The sequence below is a fragment of the Calliphora vicina genome, chromosome 2 (assembly GCF_958450345.1).
Source record: "Calliphora vicina chromosome 2, idCalVici1.1, whole genome shotgun sequence".
Lineage (NCBI taxonomy): Eukaryota > Metazoa > Arthropoda > Insecta > Diptera > Calliphoridae > Calliphora > Calliphora vicina.
In genome coordinates, this window is record NC_088781.1 from 13284347 (window position 1) to 13301787 (window position 17441).

Below are 17441 nucleotides of genomic sequence, written 5' to 3' on the forward strand. Positions count from 1 at the left end.
CTCCTACATTAGAGGCTATTGAGGATTGTTGCGCATTTGGCTTCACTGCTGAGGGCGGCGATGTCGAGGGAACTGCATTCAAGGCGTGGGGCGCTCCTTGCGTTTGCATACTGTGGATCATTGGATTATTCGATGATTTAACCAAATGTTGTGGCGGTAGCTGTAAGGGTGGTGAAGGTGTATGCTGATTTGCATGTTGCAAATGACCAGATGGAGTTGCAGACGCTCCAGCTGATGGGGATTGAGCAGGAGCAGAAGTTTTCGTTTGTATTACCATGGAGGGGTGAGGTGGTAAAATTCCCGGAGTCATTGCCAAAGGTATTGTTGAGCTCTTCTGTGGAACTCCGAGTGTTTGTTGGTGTATCACAACTGGTTTTTGGGGCAGCTGTTGTTTCGAATGAACTCCAACGTTTGGCGTTTGTATATAAGTTGTGTATGAGGGATGAGGTGATGCATTAGGTGGCTGCTGTTGGTGTACCGTGGTTGTTGAAGACGATTGTAGGGGTTTGTTGGGACCTGTTGTTGGTCCTGAAGTCTTGGAACTAACCACGTGTAGAACTTGTGGTGTATGCATGTCATGAGCTTGCTTAATAACCAAAGACTGTTGTGATGACATGGACTGCGGTGGTTGCTGATGTTGCTGTGAATGTTGGGGAAGATGCCGTGGTGAATTTAAAGCATTTGCCTGAGCATGTGATGGATGTGTTGCCAATGATGTTGGTGGTATATTGACCAATAATTGTTTGTTTGCTTGTGGCAATTGTTGTTGATTAGCTGTTGTTGCAATTGTTGGTCTTTGTATTACATGTGTTGGAGTTTGGGACATTCCTCCTCCAGTCTGCAACATTTGGTGTGTTTGTTGTTGCTGTTGTGCAGCCTGTTGCTGTGTCATATATTGTTGTTGTCCCGTTTGCTGCTGCTGCTGTAATTTTTGACTGTTTAATACATGAGCTTTGAGGCTTGTAGGAGGACGAACATTCGTATGTTGTGCATGCATAACAGATGCAGTTTGTTGTTGCATTATTATTGGCTGTTTCTGGGCAGTTCCCATATCTTGCCTTTGCTGCTGCTGCTGCTGCTGATGTTGTTGTGACTGTTGATTAGTCTGAGACATTTGCAAATGTTGTTGTTGTTGTTGCTGCATCACGATATTGGCTGCCGATGTGGATGTAGGTGGCAGTGTTGAAGTTTTCACCACTACACTGACCGACTTATTCAACATAGTGGAAGCCACTGTAGAAGCTACCATTTGGGCAGCTGTGGCCTCTGTTTGTTGTGGTTTCGTCAATGAAGTGATTGGAGTGGCAACTGAACCAACTAATGATGATGTATTTAGTAATTTACTGTTAAGCGTGCTATTTTCGGCAGCTGCCGCAGCTGCAGCGGCTTGCATCATTTTCTTAGGATCCATTGGACCACGTAAGGGTTGCGAAGCTGCAGTTGCGGAGGGTAAATTACCTTCTTTGGCATGTTGCATTTGCAAACCAGAGACCACACCAGTGACAGGATCTATCAGGGGCTTATTTACAGAATCAGCCGCACCACCAGTTGTTTTTTGTGTTGCAGGGGCGGCAGTATTTAGCATGGGAACACCACCAGCCGGCAGGGCAGAATGTATATTTGGTGTTGCAGTTGTTGGGACAGAAGATTGAAACGATTCAATTTCAGCTGCTGCTAAAGCTTTCTTCTTAGGATGCTGCGGCATACTTGATGAAGCTGCAGCAGTTAATGTTTGTGGCGTTGCTGGCTGTTGCAATGATGTCGTATTGGCAGCAGAAACTTGTATGGCTTGTGACTGTAATTGTGTTGTCTGTACATTATTTATATCTGCTGGAGGTGGAGTACTTATAGATTTTGCATCTTCCACATCGCTAATATCGTGCACTATATGTTTGGGTTGTGGCGAGGGAGTTTGCTCAATATCCAATTCATTAGTATTTTTACGATCTTTGGACTTTCTAGGCCTACCAATAGGATTGGCTGCCATTGAGTGCATAGCTTCAGCCGATTTTGAGGGTTTTGATTGGCTGGAATTGCGTCCGGAACGCCGTGGCGGCGTTTGCGCTCCTTTTGGAAGAGTGCTGGTCAAAACATTCGTAGGAGCTACTGTAGCTGCTAAGTTTGCTACCGCATTTGCGACAGCAGCATTAGTAGCAGTATTTCTAACCACATCCTCAATTATATCATCAATTGTGCTACGATCTTTTTCCAACAAGCGACGCGATTTACGTGTGTTGGCCGCAGCTGCTAGTTCAGCAACAGTAGGTTCTGCTTGATTTGTCTGTTGAATTGAAGACTGATTGGCATTTCCTAAATTTTCTGGCAAAGCAGAGTGAGCTGTTGGAGATTCGTTGAGAGTTTTCACTGTTGTTGATTCTATGTTTACAGTTTTCTCGGAAGCTTTAACCAAAGGAGTTGAACCTGGAGCCGGACTTTTGATGGTTAAAATCAAGCGCGGCCGGTGATCACTGTTTGCTGCATTAGCGGTGGGCGCAGTGGAAACGGTTGTTGTTTTACTCTCGTCTCCAGATTCATCGTGGAATTCATAGACATCTTGATGTTGTTGCTGTTGATTACTCTCAGCTAATGAAGCCAAGGCCGCAGCAGCTACTGCCGCTTGACTACGTGCTTTCTTTTCTGCAGCAGTTAGAACAGCAGTTGTGGCCAAGGGCACAGTTGTAGTCGTTGCCGTTGGTGTACTGTTTGGAGATGGTGTTTGGGGCGTCGGTGTAATCTGCTCATGATGCTGTTGTTGTTGTTGTTGCATTTGTTGTTGTTGTAACAACAAATTCCTGGGTGGTCTACCCTTGCGACCCCGAGTAGCAGGTGTTCCACTATTTGGTTTACGCAAACGGGTCTGCACGCCAGCAGCGGCACCCAATTCAGTTTGCAACTGCTGTGCATTGACATTTGCATTTATTGCAGTATTGCTATTCGTAACAGAAGCAGCTGCAGCTGCAGCAGCTTTCTTGCCACCTCTAGGTTGACGGCCACGTTTAGCGCCAGTACCTCTAGTGCTAGGTCTTCCCTGGACTGGTACCTGCTCAAAAGCTGGCATTTGCTGTGTTTCCGTTTCGTCCTCAGTATCATGATCTGTTGTAACATTACCCGATTGGGAATAACTGGTAGTATTTTCTTGTGACTCCAAAGAGTTGACAACAGTGACATCACACTTTTCTGCCTGATCGCTGGATTTGGAATCGGCTTTATTTTGTTGAGTTTGGGAAGATTTTGTTTCTTCTGACCGTTGCTCCTTAGCAATTGAGGTTGAGCTTAGGCTAGGAGCCGGAACGGTTGCTTCCGCAGAGTTTACCGATTCATTCTTTTTGATAACTGTGCTCACAGAACTGCCATTAGAATTAGATGTGTTATTTGATTCAACCACATTCAATTCCTTGGCCGACCAATAGTCACTGTCCTCTTTAGAATCTTGCTCAATTTCGTCATGTTTGGGTGGTGATATTTTAATGACATTCTCCTCGGTTAGGGGTACAGAACGGGAAGTGTTTATGGCTGCTGTTGTCGTGGGTGACCCTTTATTGGAAGCCATAATTGTATTTGGCGTGAGTGTGGTTAATGCTGCTGGCGACGCTGCCATTGTTGTAGGTGTCGGTGTTCTTATAACCGAAACTCCTTCTGCTGGTTTGTTTCCTATGGACATAGTTGTGGTGGGAGAGGTGCTGTGCTTGTCACCATTTGCTTTAGACGTTGCTGGTGTCGTTGCCAATTGTTCACTTGGTTGTGCGGATTGATTAGTCGACATGATAACTCGAGGAGCTTCTTTAATCAACTCAGGCTGTTGTTGAAGCAATCTTTGAGGCGATGGTGATTGTTGTCTTTGCTGCAAATGATGATGTTGCTGTTGTTGTTTTGTATATATGGGAGTTGGTTTTTGTTGTGTACTTGAATTTTGTAGTTGATTCGGCGAAGAATTTGTCTGGGGCTGTTGATGTGGCCCGGAGTGTTGCTGCTGCTGTTGTGATGGCATACCAACAATATGTTGCTGTACTAAAAATCTTTGTGGCAACGGTGAATTTTGTATTATATTTTGTTGTTGTTGGGTGGGAGACTGCTGTGAAGGAGCTAACATTTGATGTTGCTGATATTGTACTTTCAGTTGTTGGCTATTTTGTGACTGTTGTTGTATTTGTTGGGGAGAAGGAAGATTTCGTTGTTGCGCTACTACAAAATTATGTTGAGTTTGTTGCTGTTGCTGCTGAGCTAACAAAGATGCCTGTTGTTGTTGTTGCGGCAGCTTTTGCTGTTGATGCATCATTTGTTGCTGTTGCATTTGCATCATATGTTGCTGCTGTTGTCTTTGCTGTTGTTGCATAAACTGTATTTGAGGCGATTGTTGCTGTTGATGCATCGTTTTACCACCTAATTGTTGTAACATCTGGGGAGATTGACGTGATTGATTGCCACCACTGCCGCCAGTTGTGGGAGGGGAATACATGTTACCACCAGGGTTTGCTGCTTGTTGCATCATTGATTGCTGTGCTTGTTGTGGTGTTACCGTTACAACTTTGCTGATAATTGTGGGATGTGTCGGTACAGGAGGCATTTTTTGCACTGAAATAGGTAGAATATGTTGTCCCATCGGTACCACATGTTGTTGCTGCTGCTGCTGATTTTGCGGATCAATAACAGTTTTTCCATGACACTGCTGTTGTGGTGAAGGCAGCTGACCGTGCTGCTGTTGCGAGCTGGACGGTGGTGGAATGCGTATATTCACCATATTCAGATTATGTGAAGGTGGTGTTGAATAGTTATTTATTTTAATCATATGCTGCTCTGGAGCATTAGGCGACGATTGTTGCTGCTGCTGAGGCATAACCTTGTGCATGGACGTTCCCTGAGCATGTTGACGTTGCTGCATTGTGGGGCTTGCCAAGGGACTGTTGTTTTGTGAAACATGACCCTGAGAAGGTGGTGACATCAGATTTTGTTGATGTTGCTGCACCGTTCTCTGTATTAAAATATTTTGCTGCTGCTGATGTTGAGGTGTCACCGCAATTGGAGCAACTGGTGTGGGTGTAGGAGTGTGGGGACTTGACTGCCGTGGTGTTGGGGTATTTCCTCGAGACGTATGTTGTCTGGGGCTATGAGGTGATTGTGCTCTTACACCCATTAGGTAAGCAGCACCTACCGGCGATTGTGGTGGCATGTGAAGTCCACTTGGTGAATGCATTGAGGCTGAGGAGGACGACGATGACGAATCATTATGATGAGCGTTTGTGACAACTCCTCTTGGGGACAGCACTAATTGTGGTACCACAAAGTGTTGAGACGGTTCTGGTATTGTTATGGTAGGTGGTTGCATGACATAGCCAGTAGCTGGTGATGTAATTGACTTTCCTATAGCTAAATGTGTTTGTTTTGGTGTTGAAGAGCTAGTTGAATTTGGAGCAAACGTTATGGAAGTCTTAATGGGCGTAGAGGGGTAAGACACTGTCACGCCTGCCAAAGTTGTAGTATTTATGGAGGTCGAGATGCTAGAGCTCGAGACAACCGCAGATGTTGATGCGGTTGATGCTACAGATACTTCCACGGCTACAGGTGACAATACAGCCTGTACCGGTTGTACTGCCGGCTGATCTTGTTTACTAATGGTTGGAGGTTCTATTTTTGGTTCAGCGGAAACGACATTTAATCCTTGTGTCTTGGTAGGAGACTCTACCTTGGTTATAACAGAAGACTTGGCTATTGGATTTCCCTCAGTTTCTGTAGTAGTTGACTGTGGTGGTTCTTTCGTTGCTGGATTTGTGGTACTAGCCTTATCCGAAGCAGTTGAACTGTTGTTGGATTGAGCTGTCTCATCGATTTTCAAACTGTGACTGCCACTACTGTCGGCCTCATCCACATTCTCCTCGGTATCGGTGTCAATTTGTAAATCTCTTACTGACTGAGGTGTATCGGCTTTGACGTCAAGCTCTTCTTGTCTTAAACTTTGAACGGCTTTGCACACCTCCTCGGAGTCTTCTTCGACAGTGTCGGCTATCGCCGAACTGGCCACTTCACATTCAATTGCTTTAGCAGCTAAGGCGGCCTCTTCGTCTGGTTCGCCTGGTGCCATTACTGGTTCAGGATCTGTGATGACGTTATTTAAGTCATCCAGTCCGTCATCATCATCGTTGAATGAATAGTCCGCCGAGGAATTTCCAAAACTTTCTCCCAGCAAGGCCGAAACAGCACTTTCGGTTTCCTCTTGTGATATTGTTACTCTCGACTTCGATTCTTCTAGTTTTTCCAATTTCGAAGCATCAGGAGGCGATTCGACCGGTATTTTCGGCTCATCGGCCATGGGATCCAATATAGGATTGAATTCAGCTGATATTGATTGAACAGCGGATTCACTGATGCGTTCATCAATTTCACCATCAAATCCTGGTATAAAGATTTCTGGTTTTTTCTTCTGCTGTGTGGTATGCAACGATGACGAGGGTGAATCCATTATATTTGAATTAGCAGAATCATTAGATTTGTTTAAGCTTTTGGCCGCAGCAGCTGTGGAAGACGTTGGTGTTGTATGCATAATTGCATTAGCATTATCAACCGCGCCCACCATTGACGAGGTGGGTGTGCTTGGAGTCGTTGCTTCAATTTTGCTCAAGTTCTCTGATGTGTTAAGGCCACTATTGTGGTTTATTGTAGGTGTCTTGGGTATAGGACTGATCATTTGTTTATCTTTCAGGTGCGGCGACAAAGTGAGCATGTCTTTGGAGGACGAACGACGGGGTGTAGTACATATTGAAGTGCAGACATTCGTTAAGGGTGTATTTGGTGTTGATTTGGCAGCTTGTAAGGCGTTTAAATCATCATCGTCGTCTCCTATTAGACATGGTAATGAAGGAGATGGTTTGCAGAGAGGTGAAGATGTGGTTGGCAAATGTTCTTCGGACGACTTTTGAGCATGCTTTGTGGCGGCTTGGACATCAATTGTTAGCTTTGTGGTAGTGGATGTAGATGGAGCCACCATATTCGAGGCCAGCTGTGAGGCATTCGATGAAGAAGATTCGCGTCTCTGATGATGCAATTGCTTTTCCTCTTTCGAGCGTTTCTTCTTTTTCTTTTTCTCTTTATTTTTACAACTAATGGTGGCGGTGTGCTCCTTTTCGGTTTCCTTTTTCTCATGTTTATTCGTGGAGGACATTTCTAAGGAATTTTCATCGCAGTCAGAGAAAAGGAAAACATCGGTCATATCACTGCGATATGTGTTGGCTGTAGAGGGTGTGGCATCTTCTAAAGTTTTATTGTCTGAATCTTCCATAAGCTGTGCCTCTAAAGCTCTGCCGGCTGCATCTAAATCTACGCTGTTTTCATCTTCCATGGGTTTAGCTGTTGACACCGCTGGCGAAGGCATAAAGCCGAGAGATTGATTTTGTTCAGAGCTTCGCGACTTTTCACGTTCTTTGCGCTTCTTTTCTCGTTTCTCTTTACGATGTTGTCGTTCGGCCACTCGTTCTAAGTGTGCCGAAGCACCAATTATGGTGGTACATGTAAGTTTTTGCTTGTTTTCTTCATTTTCTTCCACTGTATGAGATTTGGGTGTTAAAGGTTCCTGCTTGTAGGGATTGAGAGCGGCCGAAACGATGGGTCCTGGCATATTCGAAGACGAGGTATTGCGATTGGGTATGCAATTTAAATCTCTTCCTCCAATATCGCTATCTGATAAATCTTCATCGTCTTCGTCAGAAATGGGACCGAATATATCTTCCATTTTCTCACCTCCACTGCGCTGTTTATGTTGAGGTGTACATGATGCTGCTGGTACAGCTGGCATTAATGGTTGTTGTACGTTTACTGTACTGGATACAGTTGTAGTAGAAGTCGAAGTTTGACGCATTACATCTAAACTTTTTGATTTTTTAGATTTCTTTAAACGATGTTTTTCCTTTTCATACACCATTTTATCTAATTCCACACCGGAACCCACATCAGCACTCATGTGTCTTAGTTTTTCACGTTTCTTCTCCTTGCGTTCTTTATGTCGCTTCTTTTCTGCAGTCACCTGCAGCTCAGGAGAGGTATGAGTCACCAATGTGTCTCCACGTTTAAGTTCATCGAATGCATCGTAGCAGGGCGATGATAAAAGTTTGGTATTCTTCGTATCATTGGTAAGGGCCAAAAAGGCAGAGTTAGTGGCTTGAGGAGCATGTTTGACCAAAGTGTCGGCTACAACTTGTTCTTTAGCCAACGCATCTTGTGTTGGAGTTTTCTGGCGTTTTTTGCTCTTTTTATGCTTCTTTATTTTTGCCTGTTCGGGGGAACAGTGTTGTGAGGCGGTCGTCATCGGAGATTTATGGAATTTCTGTTCAGATTGCAAATATTCATCAGCATAATAATCTTTAGATTCTTTCTTAATTTCATTGGCAGATAAGAGTTCTCCAGCTATTTCTGACTTGATATTAGATTGCTCGTCTGCCGATGAACACATCGAGCTGAGACCCTTGATCTTATACTCATTAAAATCTGTATTTTCGCCGGATGCTTCCATGGCCTCTACTTCCTTTTTAATTTTTTGTTTCAAATGCTTCAACACAGGGGTAGTAGCACCATCATTGGAAGTTTCCAAGGGCTCTTGTTTTAGTTTAATATCAACTGCAGATTGGGATTGAGATTCAGAATCTGAAGCTATGCGAGAGGTATGATGTAATAAACGTTTAGTAGCGAGACTACTGTTGTGACGTCTTATTAAATCATCTTCCGAAGTATCGTCCCCATCGTCACACAGACGTCTAATGTTGTCTTGCAGTTTAAGGCGTCGTTGTGTGATGGAATTGTCATCAGAGTCGGAGCACAAACGATTGGGATGTATGGAGGTGGCTGACGAAGATGCTTGAGAGCTACGTCTTCTATCTCTGCTTGGAGTTTTAGCCCCAGCTTCCATATCTTGATCGTCATCAGATGACGATAAGCCTCCGGTAAGCATTTTGTAGGAACCTCCACTGCGATTGTGTTTCTGATGTTCACTGCTGGCACCATCAAAATCTGAGTCGGAGTCTCCATCATAGCTGGTGGATCTTTTCTTTTCTTCACGCTTGGCTCGAGATTGTTTGAGTTGTGAAAATTTCGCTTTTATTTTCTTTTCCTCTTCTTGTTTTTGCATATTTTTACACGATCTTGCCTTCACTTTATCGTACATGGACACATAAGGTCCATCATCGGGTATATCAAATATTGAATGTTGTCGATTATCAGAATCGTCGTCATCGTCGGCACCCATGCCAACAACTCCATCGCCACCATCGGTGTCTTCGGCCGAGCTGAGCAGCATTCTTCTCGCTGATGATTGAGGCGTATTTTTGTTGAAGTTGTTTTGGCGGTGTGAGGGTGTCTGTGGTTGGGCTGCACTACCATCTTCCGAGCAACGAGACAGTTTTCTATCAGACGATTCATGTTTGCTTTTTGTATTTAATTCAAAGACAGTACTTTGGCCCGAGGTTCGCCTGTGTGCCAATTGGTTTCCGGCTGATGACATAATTTCTTCATCGGTAACATTGCAATTCGCGAAAGGGGGAGTAGAAGGCACTGAATCATTTATGTTTGCTGAATTTGGCGGCCCTGTGGATGATGAATATCTCTTTTTCTCGCGATGATGTTCACGTTCGCGTTTGTTACTCTTGTGGCGACTGTGATGACCGCTGCCATGTTCTCTATGTTTATGATTACCTGAGACGTTTTTATTATGATGTTGAGTTGTCGTATTGGGATTCTCAGAGCCTTCATCATCATCAGAGGAAAGTAAAGGAGGAATCTTAGGTTTAAGTTCCATGTCATGATCAATATTTTGTTGGTCATCTTCAGCTTTAGCGGTGCAATTAGAGTTTATATGTTCAGTTTCCTGTTTACACACATTTACATCATTTGCTTCGCTAGATGCTTGACTTGTTGGTTGAGCTTTGTGATGATGTTTATTACGATGATGTTTGTTGTGCTCCTTTTCATTGGATTGGTTTGCAGTATTACCTCCCTTGTGCCCCGATGATGCGTCACGATTGTGTTTGTTACTTCGTTCTTTAACATGATGTTCTTTAGAATCGCGTCTTTCATTTATAGCATTATTAACGGAGTTGTGATTATTGACGGACGTTTGAGGCTGGTTGGCAGCTGATTGTAAATCAATGCGCATACGTTTTGCATGATCGTCTGTCTGAGTATATGCCACCGAAGCAGCACTATTGCTGGCGTTGCTGTCTTGGGAACTGAGTCTGCGTTTAGGATGTCTCACTGGCGATGTATTACGTGAAGTTTTACGATTTTTGTGTTTACAACTACTTGCAGAAGGTGTGTCCACAGCCGTTGTTTCGTCTGTGGAGTTTTCCTTATTGTTTTGGCGTTCTGTTTCACCTTGGCGAAAGAAGTCATGAGCGCTTTGACTTGTGGCAGTAGCCATGTCATTACCAGTTTTCGTTTGGCTTTGACTGGAGGCATTTTCTTTGCGACGTTGGTGTTCCTTTAGTAGATTAATATCGCGCTTGTGTTCATTGTTAGCTTCATCTTGCGATTTACGTTCACGCTCTTTTTCTTCACGCATACGCTGCCGTTCCAATTTCTCCTTTTCCTTTTGCTCGTGTTCTTCTCTCTCCTTGCGTTCTTTGCGCAGTTGTTCCTCCCGTTCTCGACGCTCGGCTTCTTCGCGTTCTCTTCTCTCATTTTGTTCACGCTCTTTCTGCTCATTTTGCTTGCGCTCCTTTTCCTCTCGCTCCTTACGCTCACGTTCTTCCTTAGCCCGTTGCTCTTCTTCTTTCCGTAAGCGCTCTTTTTCACGTTGAACACGTTCGCGTTCTTCCTTTTCTAAGCGTTCCCTTTCAAGTCTATCTTTTTCGAGCCGCTCTGCTTCCAGACGTTCTTTTTCCAGCCTTTCCTTCTCTTCTCGATCACGTTCTTCGCGATCTTGTTGTTTACGCAGCTCTTTTTCTCGTCGTTCTTGTCGCTCTTTGCGTTCTTTTTTGCTGTCATGTTCGTCAGCATCACTAGACTCCGCTGCAGATGCTTGCGATAAGTGCGACTGTGAAGAATTTGAGTTTTTTCTTCTGTCACTCTTCGTAGATTTCTTATCCTCACTGCTACGGTGATTGTGTTTGTGCGATTTCTCACTACGTTTAACCACGCTATCGGAGGTGGAGGCGGAAGAAGTGTGGCTAGGAGGTTTAGCAATCGTATCGTCTTCTTTGTTGTGAGACTTTGAGGGGTGTAAGGAACTACTACCGGTTGTTGTTTGTTGAGGTTGGTTTTGTTCTAAGTGAGGAGCAGCTGTGAGACTCACCGCTGGAGCATCAGCAGTGGATTTTACTGTCCCCAAGTTTGTACTGCCAGGAACTGATACTGATTTGGTGAAAATTCGTGATTCCGTCGTTGCCGTCGTAGGAGGCGGTGGCGGTACACTTAAACTTTTTAAAAGAGCTGAGGTCTTTGGCTTTGTGGATGATCCAGTTGAAGAAGTAGGTGACGTAGCTGGTGGTTGAGGTGGTTGTAATACCTCCATTGGAGGTAAAGGCGGCTGAGCCATAGACGGCTTCGAACTTTCGGCCGGAGGTGGAGGTATTGGTTGGGCACTTTGCACTGGAGCAGCTGTATTTGGTAATGGTGGATGCGTGGGAAAGGGATATTGCAGACACTTTGTGCCACCACTTGCTGCAGGGGATGTTGAAGCTGCGGCTGTAGTGGTTGTCGTTTGCGGTCCAGTTACACCACTTACATTATTTAGTGATGACGCCTTAGTCATAGTGGGATTGGCAACCGTGGGAACACTATTAAGGGTCACTGAAGGCGAAGGTGAAGGGCTATTGTGGGGTGACATTGAGGCTTGTGGTGAGTTCATGGGCGAAATGCTGGTCAAACGTTGCAATAGATTACCGGATGGCTTATTCAACGTACTGGAAGCAGCTGATGCCGCAACTGAAGTCGTAGTACATCCCACAACAGGTGTTTTGGTAGCCTGCAAATTTGGTAGACCCGGTGAGGTGCATACCCCCATTATAGCCTTGGTTTGTTGCCCAGAATCCGAAGATGGTTCGTACCAATGGTTTTTCTTTAACCTTTGCAAATCATCATCGAAAATCGATTTTTTCGCCAAAACCGATTTGACAATGTCTGAAGGTTTGATTTCTTTGACATCGATGTCGAGAAATTTGTGGCGACTGGCGGCGGATGTTGAGGGTGTGGCGTTGGACCTACCATCACTGGTACTGGCATGATGCGAATCTGATTGCGAGTTAGAACGATGATGTTGCCATATCGGCGGTGTGTGGTTAAAATCGTGACGCTTAACCACATTAGGTCCAACCGCTGTATTGCTCATGTTCATACCACTACCCGACCAACGTTCGTACATTTCATCTAAACTACGTATGCGTTCCTCTAACGAGGGACTACCGGTTGCTGATTGTCCAGGAATATCAGAATCACTGGAATTCGAACTCAGAGAACGTGATCTCATGGGGCTAACCATGGAGGATGATGACGATGGAGTCGCTCCTCCTGAAGCACTATGATGAGCGCCACCGTGCTGTTGGTGGTGGTGCTGAAGGTGATTAGGTCGCCAATGAGGATAACGAGTCGATGGACTTGGTAGGTAACAACTGCCAGATGACGTCCCTGTGGGTGCCGCCGATGCTGGCGTAATCGTTGCAGAACTATGACTAAGACTAGAATGACTATTATTACTAATACCGCCTTCCCCTCGATTTATAATGCTGTTTGACAGCAGATGTGAGTTTCCCGAGTTGTTGCCTCCACCCAATGCAGCAGCAGAAGAACTTGTAAAACTGAAACCGACATGATGGTGGTGATGGTAGGAGGGTGTATTCCCTGCCGCAACGCTATTACGGTACTGCTGAAAGAATTGTATACCGAATTTGGGCAAAGGCAATACCATTGGTTCTCGTGGTCTTTCGCGCGGAACACGTCTGGGTTCACTGGGCAAAACTTCGGGACGCTCGTCGCACAAGGGAGTGCCAGGTCGTGAACCGTCTGCACTTTCGCCCCCACTTGCCTCATGCGAATGATGGGAATGTAATTGATGACCACGACCTCTCGAAGTGTGATGGTGGCTGTCGTCATTAGCAAAGGCGGGCAAGTTTGAAGTGCCGCCAGTAGAACCCGACAGCAACGAACCTGCTGAAACAACCGTACTACTGCTGCTGCCAATAACACGGCGCCGTTTGCATGCCAAAGATGATGAAGACGACGACGAAGACTGATGAGGTGGCGGGTGATGATCACTGTTTGAACTACTAGTACTGTTATGACGTGTTGACAAGTTGCTTACGCCACCTGCTACACCAGCACCACCACCACCACCACTTGTCGCCATAAAATCAATGGACGGTCGACGACTTAGCTGTTGCTGATGATGGTGATGATGGGGTGGAGGCGGTGGTGGTACCGCATGATGAGAGTGATGGTGATTTTGTTGAGGTGTTGGATATTTGTTGAGACTGCTATTGCATTCAGACAGCCGTCTTACCTCACTTTTACGATGCATTGGATCATTTAATAAGTAATCACAGTTTGAGTTTTTATGTTGCGGTTGTTGTTGCTGTTGTTCATCCAACGAGTGAGATTGTGTCTAAAATTTAAAATAAAAAAATTTGTTTAATACAATTAGAATTTTCATGCATTTCTGTTGACATTTTAGCAAAAAAAAAAAAAAAAAGCTGGGACAAGATACATATTGTAAATTTATTTTAAAAAAATACATTTACATTTATTTGAGCCGAATTATTCGATTACTTAAAAATTAATTATGTTATTAAAGATAATTTTTTTTAGTAAACATTTATTTTTTTTAAACTCATAATATGTTAATAAGCACCGACATTTTTATTTAGCTTGGTGTTACTTACCAATCCACTGGAGGAGTTAATGGAATGATGATCAATTTTAATGCGTTTACGTGGGCTCACTATACTCTCATCACCACTGGACGGGCATTCTTCTAGTTGTTCCAGCAGAACAGCACGTTCTTTTTGAAATAAACGTATATCACCTTAAAATAAGATTTCAAAAAATGTTACTATACCGTTTCAAAGTATGTAATCTAGAATATATTGAATATTTGAATTACCTTTTTGTTTAGCGGGACTTTTATCACAACGTCGACGGCTTAAAGCCATCTCCAGCATTTCACTACTGGATTCCTTGCCACTACTATTTACTATGGGGCCCAATCGTGAAAGTAGAGGTGAATCGGACCGCAGACCAATACCACTGTACGAGTTTATATTGGATGACGGATGATTCGCAGCCGAGTTGTCTTCATCGTGCGATGTGGCCGAACCCTGACTATATTCATCACAGGAACGAAATCTACGTGTATCTAGATACTCATAGTCCATGGTGTGTCGAGAACTGCGAGAACCTCGACTACGTGCTGGCGTTGTATTACCCGATGTTTGTCCCACCACTGAGGCTAGAGTATTGCCACTGGCGGTATTAGACACGGAGAGAGCAGATGATCCTGCCACTATGGCAGAAGATAGAGCTGGTGCTGAGGATGGTACACCGGCACTACTGCTACTACTGCTGCCCGGCGTATTGCCTGGAGAACAGCCATCATTCGAATTTTGGTGACGACTAAATGAAGAAGCACGAGATCGTGACTGCGATTCATAGCGATTAAAGCGCGACCCTAAACAAAAATTGGAAATTGAAATAAAATAAATTTATATGATGAAAAACGATCGATTTGGAAAGGTCCGATTTTAAGAATAATTTTTTAACAATACCAGATGATATATATCAATTCATTTTAAAGCATTTATGTAAAAAATTTAATAAAAATGAATTAAAAAGAATCAAAATAAACGTTTAAACAATAACAAACACATCACACCTTTTTCCGTTTTCAAATAACTTCGTTTTTGAAATTGATTTCCATATAGTTGGCATTTTTTCTTAGTTTTCCTTACCTGCACTTTGTTTTTCCAGTTTCTCATAAAACGCATCTTGACATTCTCTGGAGGCAAAATCCACCTGAAGTTTACGTCCCCTCAAGGTTGCACCTCTCATCTCTTTGACAGCCGTCTGGGCGTATTGTATCTGTTCATACAATACCAAGGCTAATTGCCTTTGTCGATCCACCACAACTTTGCTGACAGCTCCATATCTCGAGAATTGAGATTGCAAATGCGACTCGGAGATCTTCTCACCAATACCATCAATCCATACACAATTTGTGGGCATTGATTTGCCAAAACCCAATTTAATGCGATTGTTACCCAAATGTTCGCCATCCATTTTGCGCATGGCCTTCACCACAGATACAATATCGGAATACTGACAGAATGCATAGGCTGACATGCCCTGCTTTTTAATGTCGATTTCAATAATTTCGCCAAAGCATTCGAAATGTTGCCTCAACTCACTGGCAGTGATCTCCTTCTCCAAATTACCAATGAATAAGGTTCGCGTCGATTTCGGATGATATTCGTCCAATTCAGCTTCATAGGGGCGAAACTCGTTGTCTTCTACATCGTAGCCCTGGTATGGTTCTACCTCGATCTTACACCCAAAAAATAGTTTATCATGAGATACCTCTAAAGCTTTTTCAACGTCTTCGGGTTTCTTGAAACACACCAAAGCATAACGTTCGGCATTTTGACCCACAACCTTGACCCACGTCACCTTGCCATGCTTTTTGTACTCGTGGAAAAGGCCATCCTTCAGGGAGGTGTCCGAGGAACGGGCAGGTAAATTGCGTACACGTATCGCCAGGGGACGATTGTCTTCGGAATGTACAACGGGGTTGCCAGTAGGTGTACCAGAGCTAGTTGAACTTGTACTGCTACTACTACTGCCACAAACATTTGAGCCACTGGGATTCAAGCCGGACGATGTGCCGGGCACTGCAACAGCCGATTGTAGACTACGTGATCCGGATCGGCTGCTCGATGCATGTGCTACAGATGAGACTTCCACATCTCGGCCGCCTACCGGACTGGAGGCATGTGAATGTGACGAGGCGGTTGAAGAGGACGACGAAGAAGAGCTGTGAGACGAACTATAGCTACTCGGAGAACGGGAATGCGAACGGCTGGATGAAGTAGTGCTGCGTCCATGAAAATGACCATGCGCCGCCGAACGCGATGTATGATGCGAGGCGGATGTTGATGGATTATTGGAAGAGGTGTTGCCAGATGCATTAGACGAGGAATTTGCAACGCCACCAACACTACTGCTATGATTTTTGTGGCCATCACTTAACGACGACGAGCCACCTTTAGAGGCAGCTGCTGCTAACGCGGCGGCATTTAAAATCCCGCTAACGTTGCCGCTACCACTATGTGTGTCATCTCTATTTGTATTTTTTACACTACTACTGATTCCGCTTAAACTATTATTATTATTTGTATTACTACTATTGATTGTACTACTAACGCTACTACAACTATTATTTGCCGTTTGGTTACTTCTGCTATTGTTATTATTATTATTGTTAGAGGTCGATGATAATGACGACGTAGAAGCTGCAGTTGACGAGGACGAAGTCATTGTAGCCAACACAGCTCCTGACACTCCACCAATTAACAACGTCGCGGATGCGGATGATGCTGTAGGTGATGCTGAACCACTGCGTAACGATGAAGACTTTAAAAGTTTATGTTTATTCTTATTTAACAACGGCGGCGTTGTAGACAAATTCGTTTCGGAATCTTTGTCTGTATCTTTGCCGTAAAATGTAGAATTGCGTGAGGACGACGTGGTCGTCGTCGATGTTGTATTGTGGTTGTTGTTGTTGTGGGCAGGTGAAGAAGCGTAGGAATATGCGGTGTAGGATGAGGTTGTGGTGGAATTTGTTGTTGCTGCGGCTGCTGCTTGTAATTCTGTTGAGGCGGCAGTTTGATAGTGATTGATATTTGCTGCTGAGACGTCGGCATTGCCACTGCCACCAGGACCGTTTGTATACGTCGCAGCAGCTTCGTACCATGACGTAGGCGGCACACGGCTATTATTGATTTTGCTGCTAGCGCCACTAGAGGTTCTAATAAACATTGTGCAAATATTGAAAATGTTTAATTTATAAAAAACTGTTTAAAAATTAACTATGTAATTTATTTTTTTTTTTAAAGTTCTCTTACAAATGTTTATTTTGCCGCACAAACTTACCTTTCACTTAACAATGTTGCTGCTGATGAACCTGTTGTTGTTGTTGTTGACACTCCCACAGCGTTAGGACCATTTCTATATAACCTATCTCGTGTACGACTTCTATTATCCGGATTATTTGAAGAACTATTATTATTACTACTACTACTACTGTTGCTATTATTTGTGTTGTTGCTGCTACTGCTACTACTTTGATAATTATTGTTATTTGAACGCCTTAGATAGGAATCGCTTTCGGAAACTAAACGAGAATTGCGTTCATAGTAGCCACTGTTCCGTTCTGAAAAGTTCGGTGGTGATACGTCTTCTGTAGACCTACAAAAAATGAA

General features: G+C 44.1%; 1 protein-coding gene across 3 annotated transcripts in view; it reads right to left on the bottom strand.

Moving 5' to 3' along the window:
- Nucleotides 1–17441, bottom strand: part of spen (split ends) — a 136122-nt gene that overhangs the window by 3428 nt on the left and 115253 nt on the right. For all 3 annotated transcript variants that reach the window (XM_065501158.1, XM_065501157.1, XM_065501159.1), the window contains 5 exons: nucleotides 17113–17427; nucleotides 14916–16987; nucleotides 14072–14635; nucleotides 13851–13993; nucleotides 1–13573 (listed from right to left, as the gene is read on the bottom strand). In XM_065501158.1, coding sequence (XP_065357230.1) covers nucleotides 1–13573; nucleotides 13851–13993; nucleotides 14072–14635; nucleotides 14916–16987; nucleotides 17113–17427 — 16667 coding nt within the window. The remainder of the gene's footprint in view (nucleotides 13574–13850; nucleotides 13994–14071; nucleotides 14636–14915; nucleotides 16988–17112; nucleotides 17428–17441) is intronic.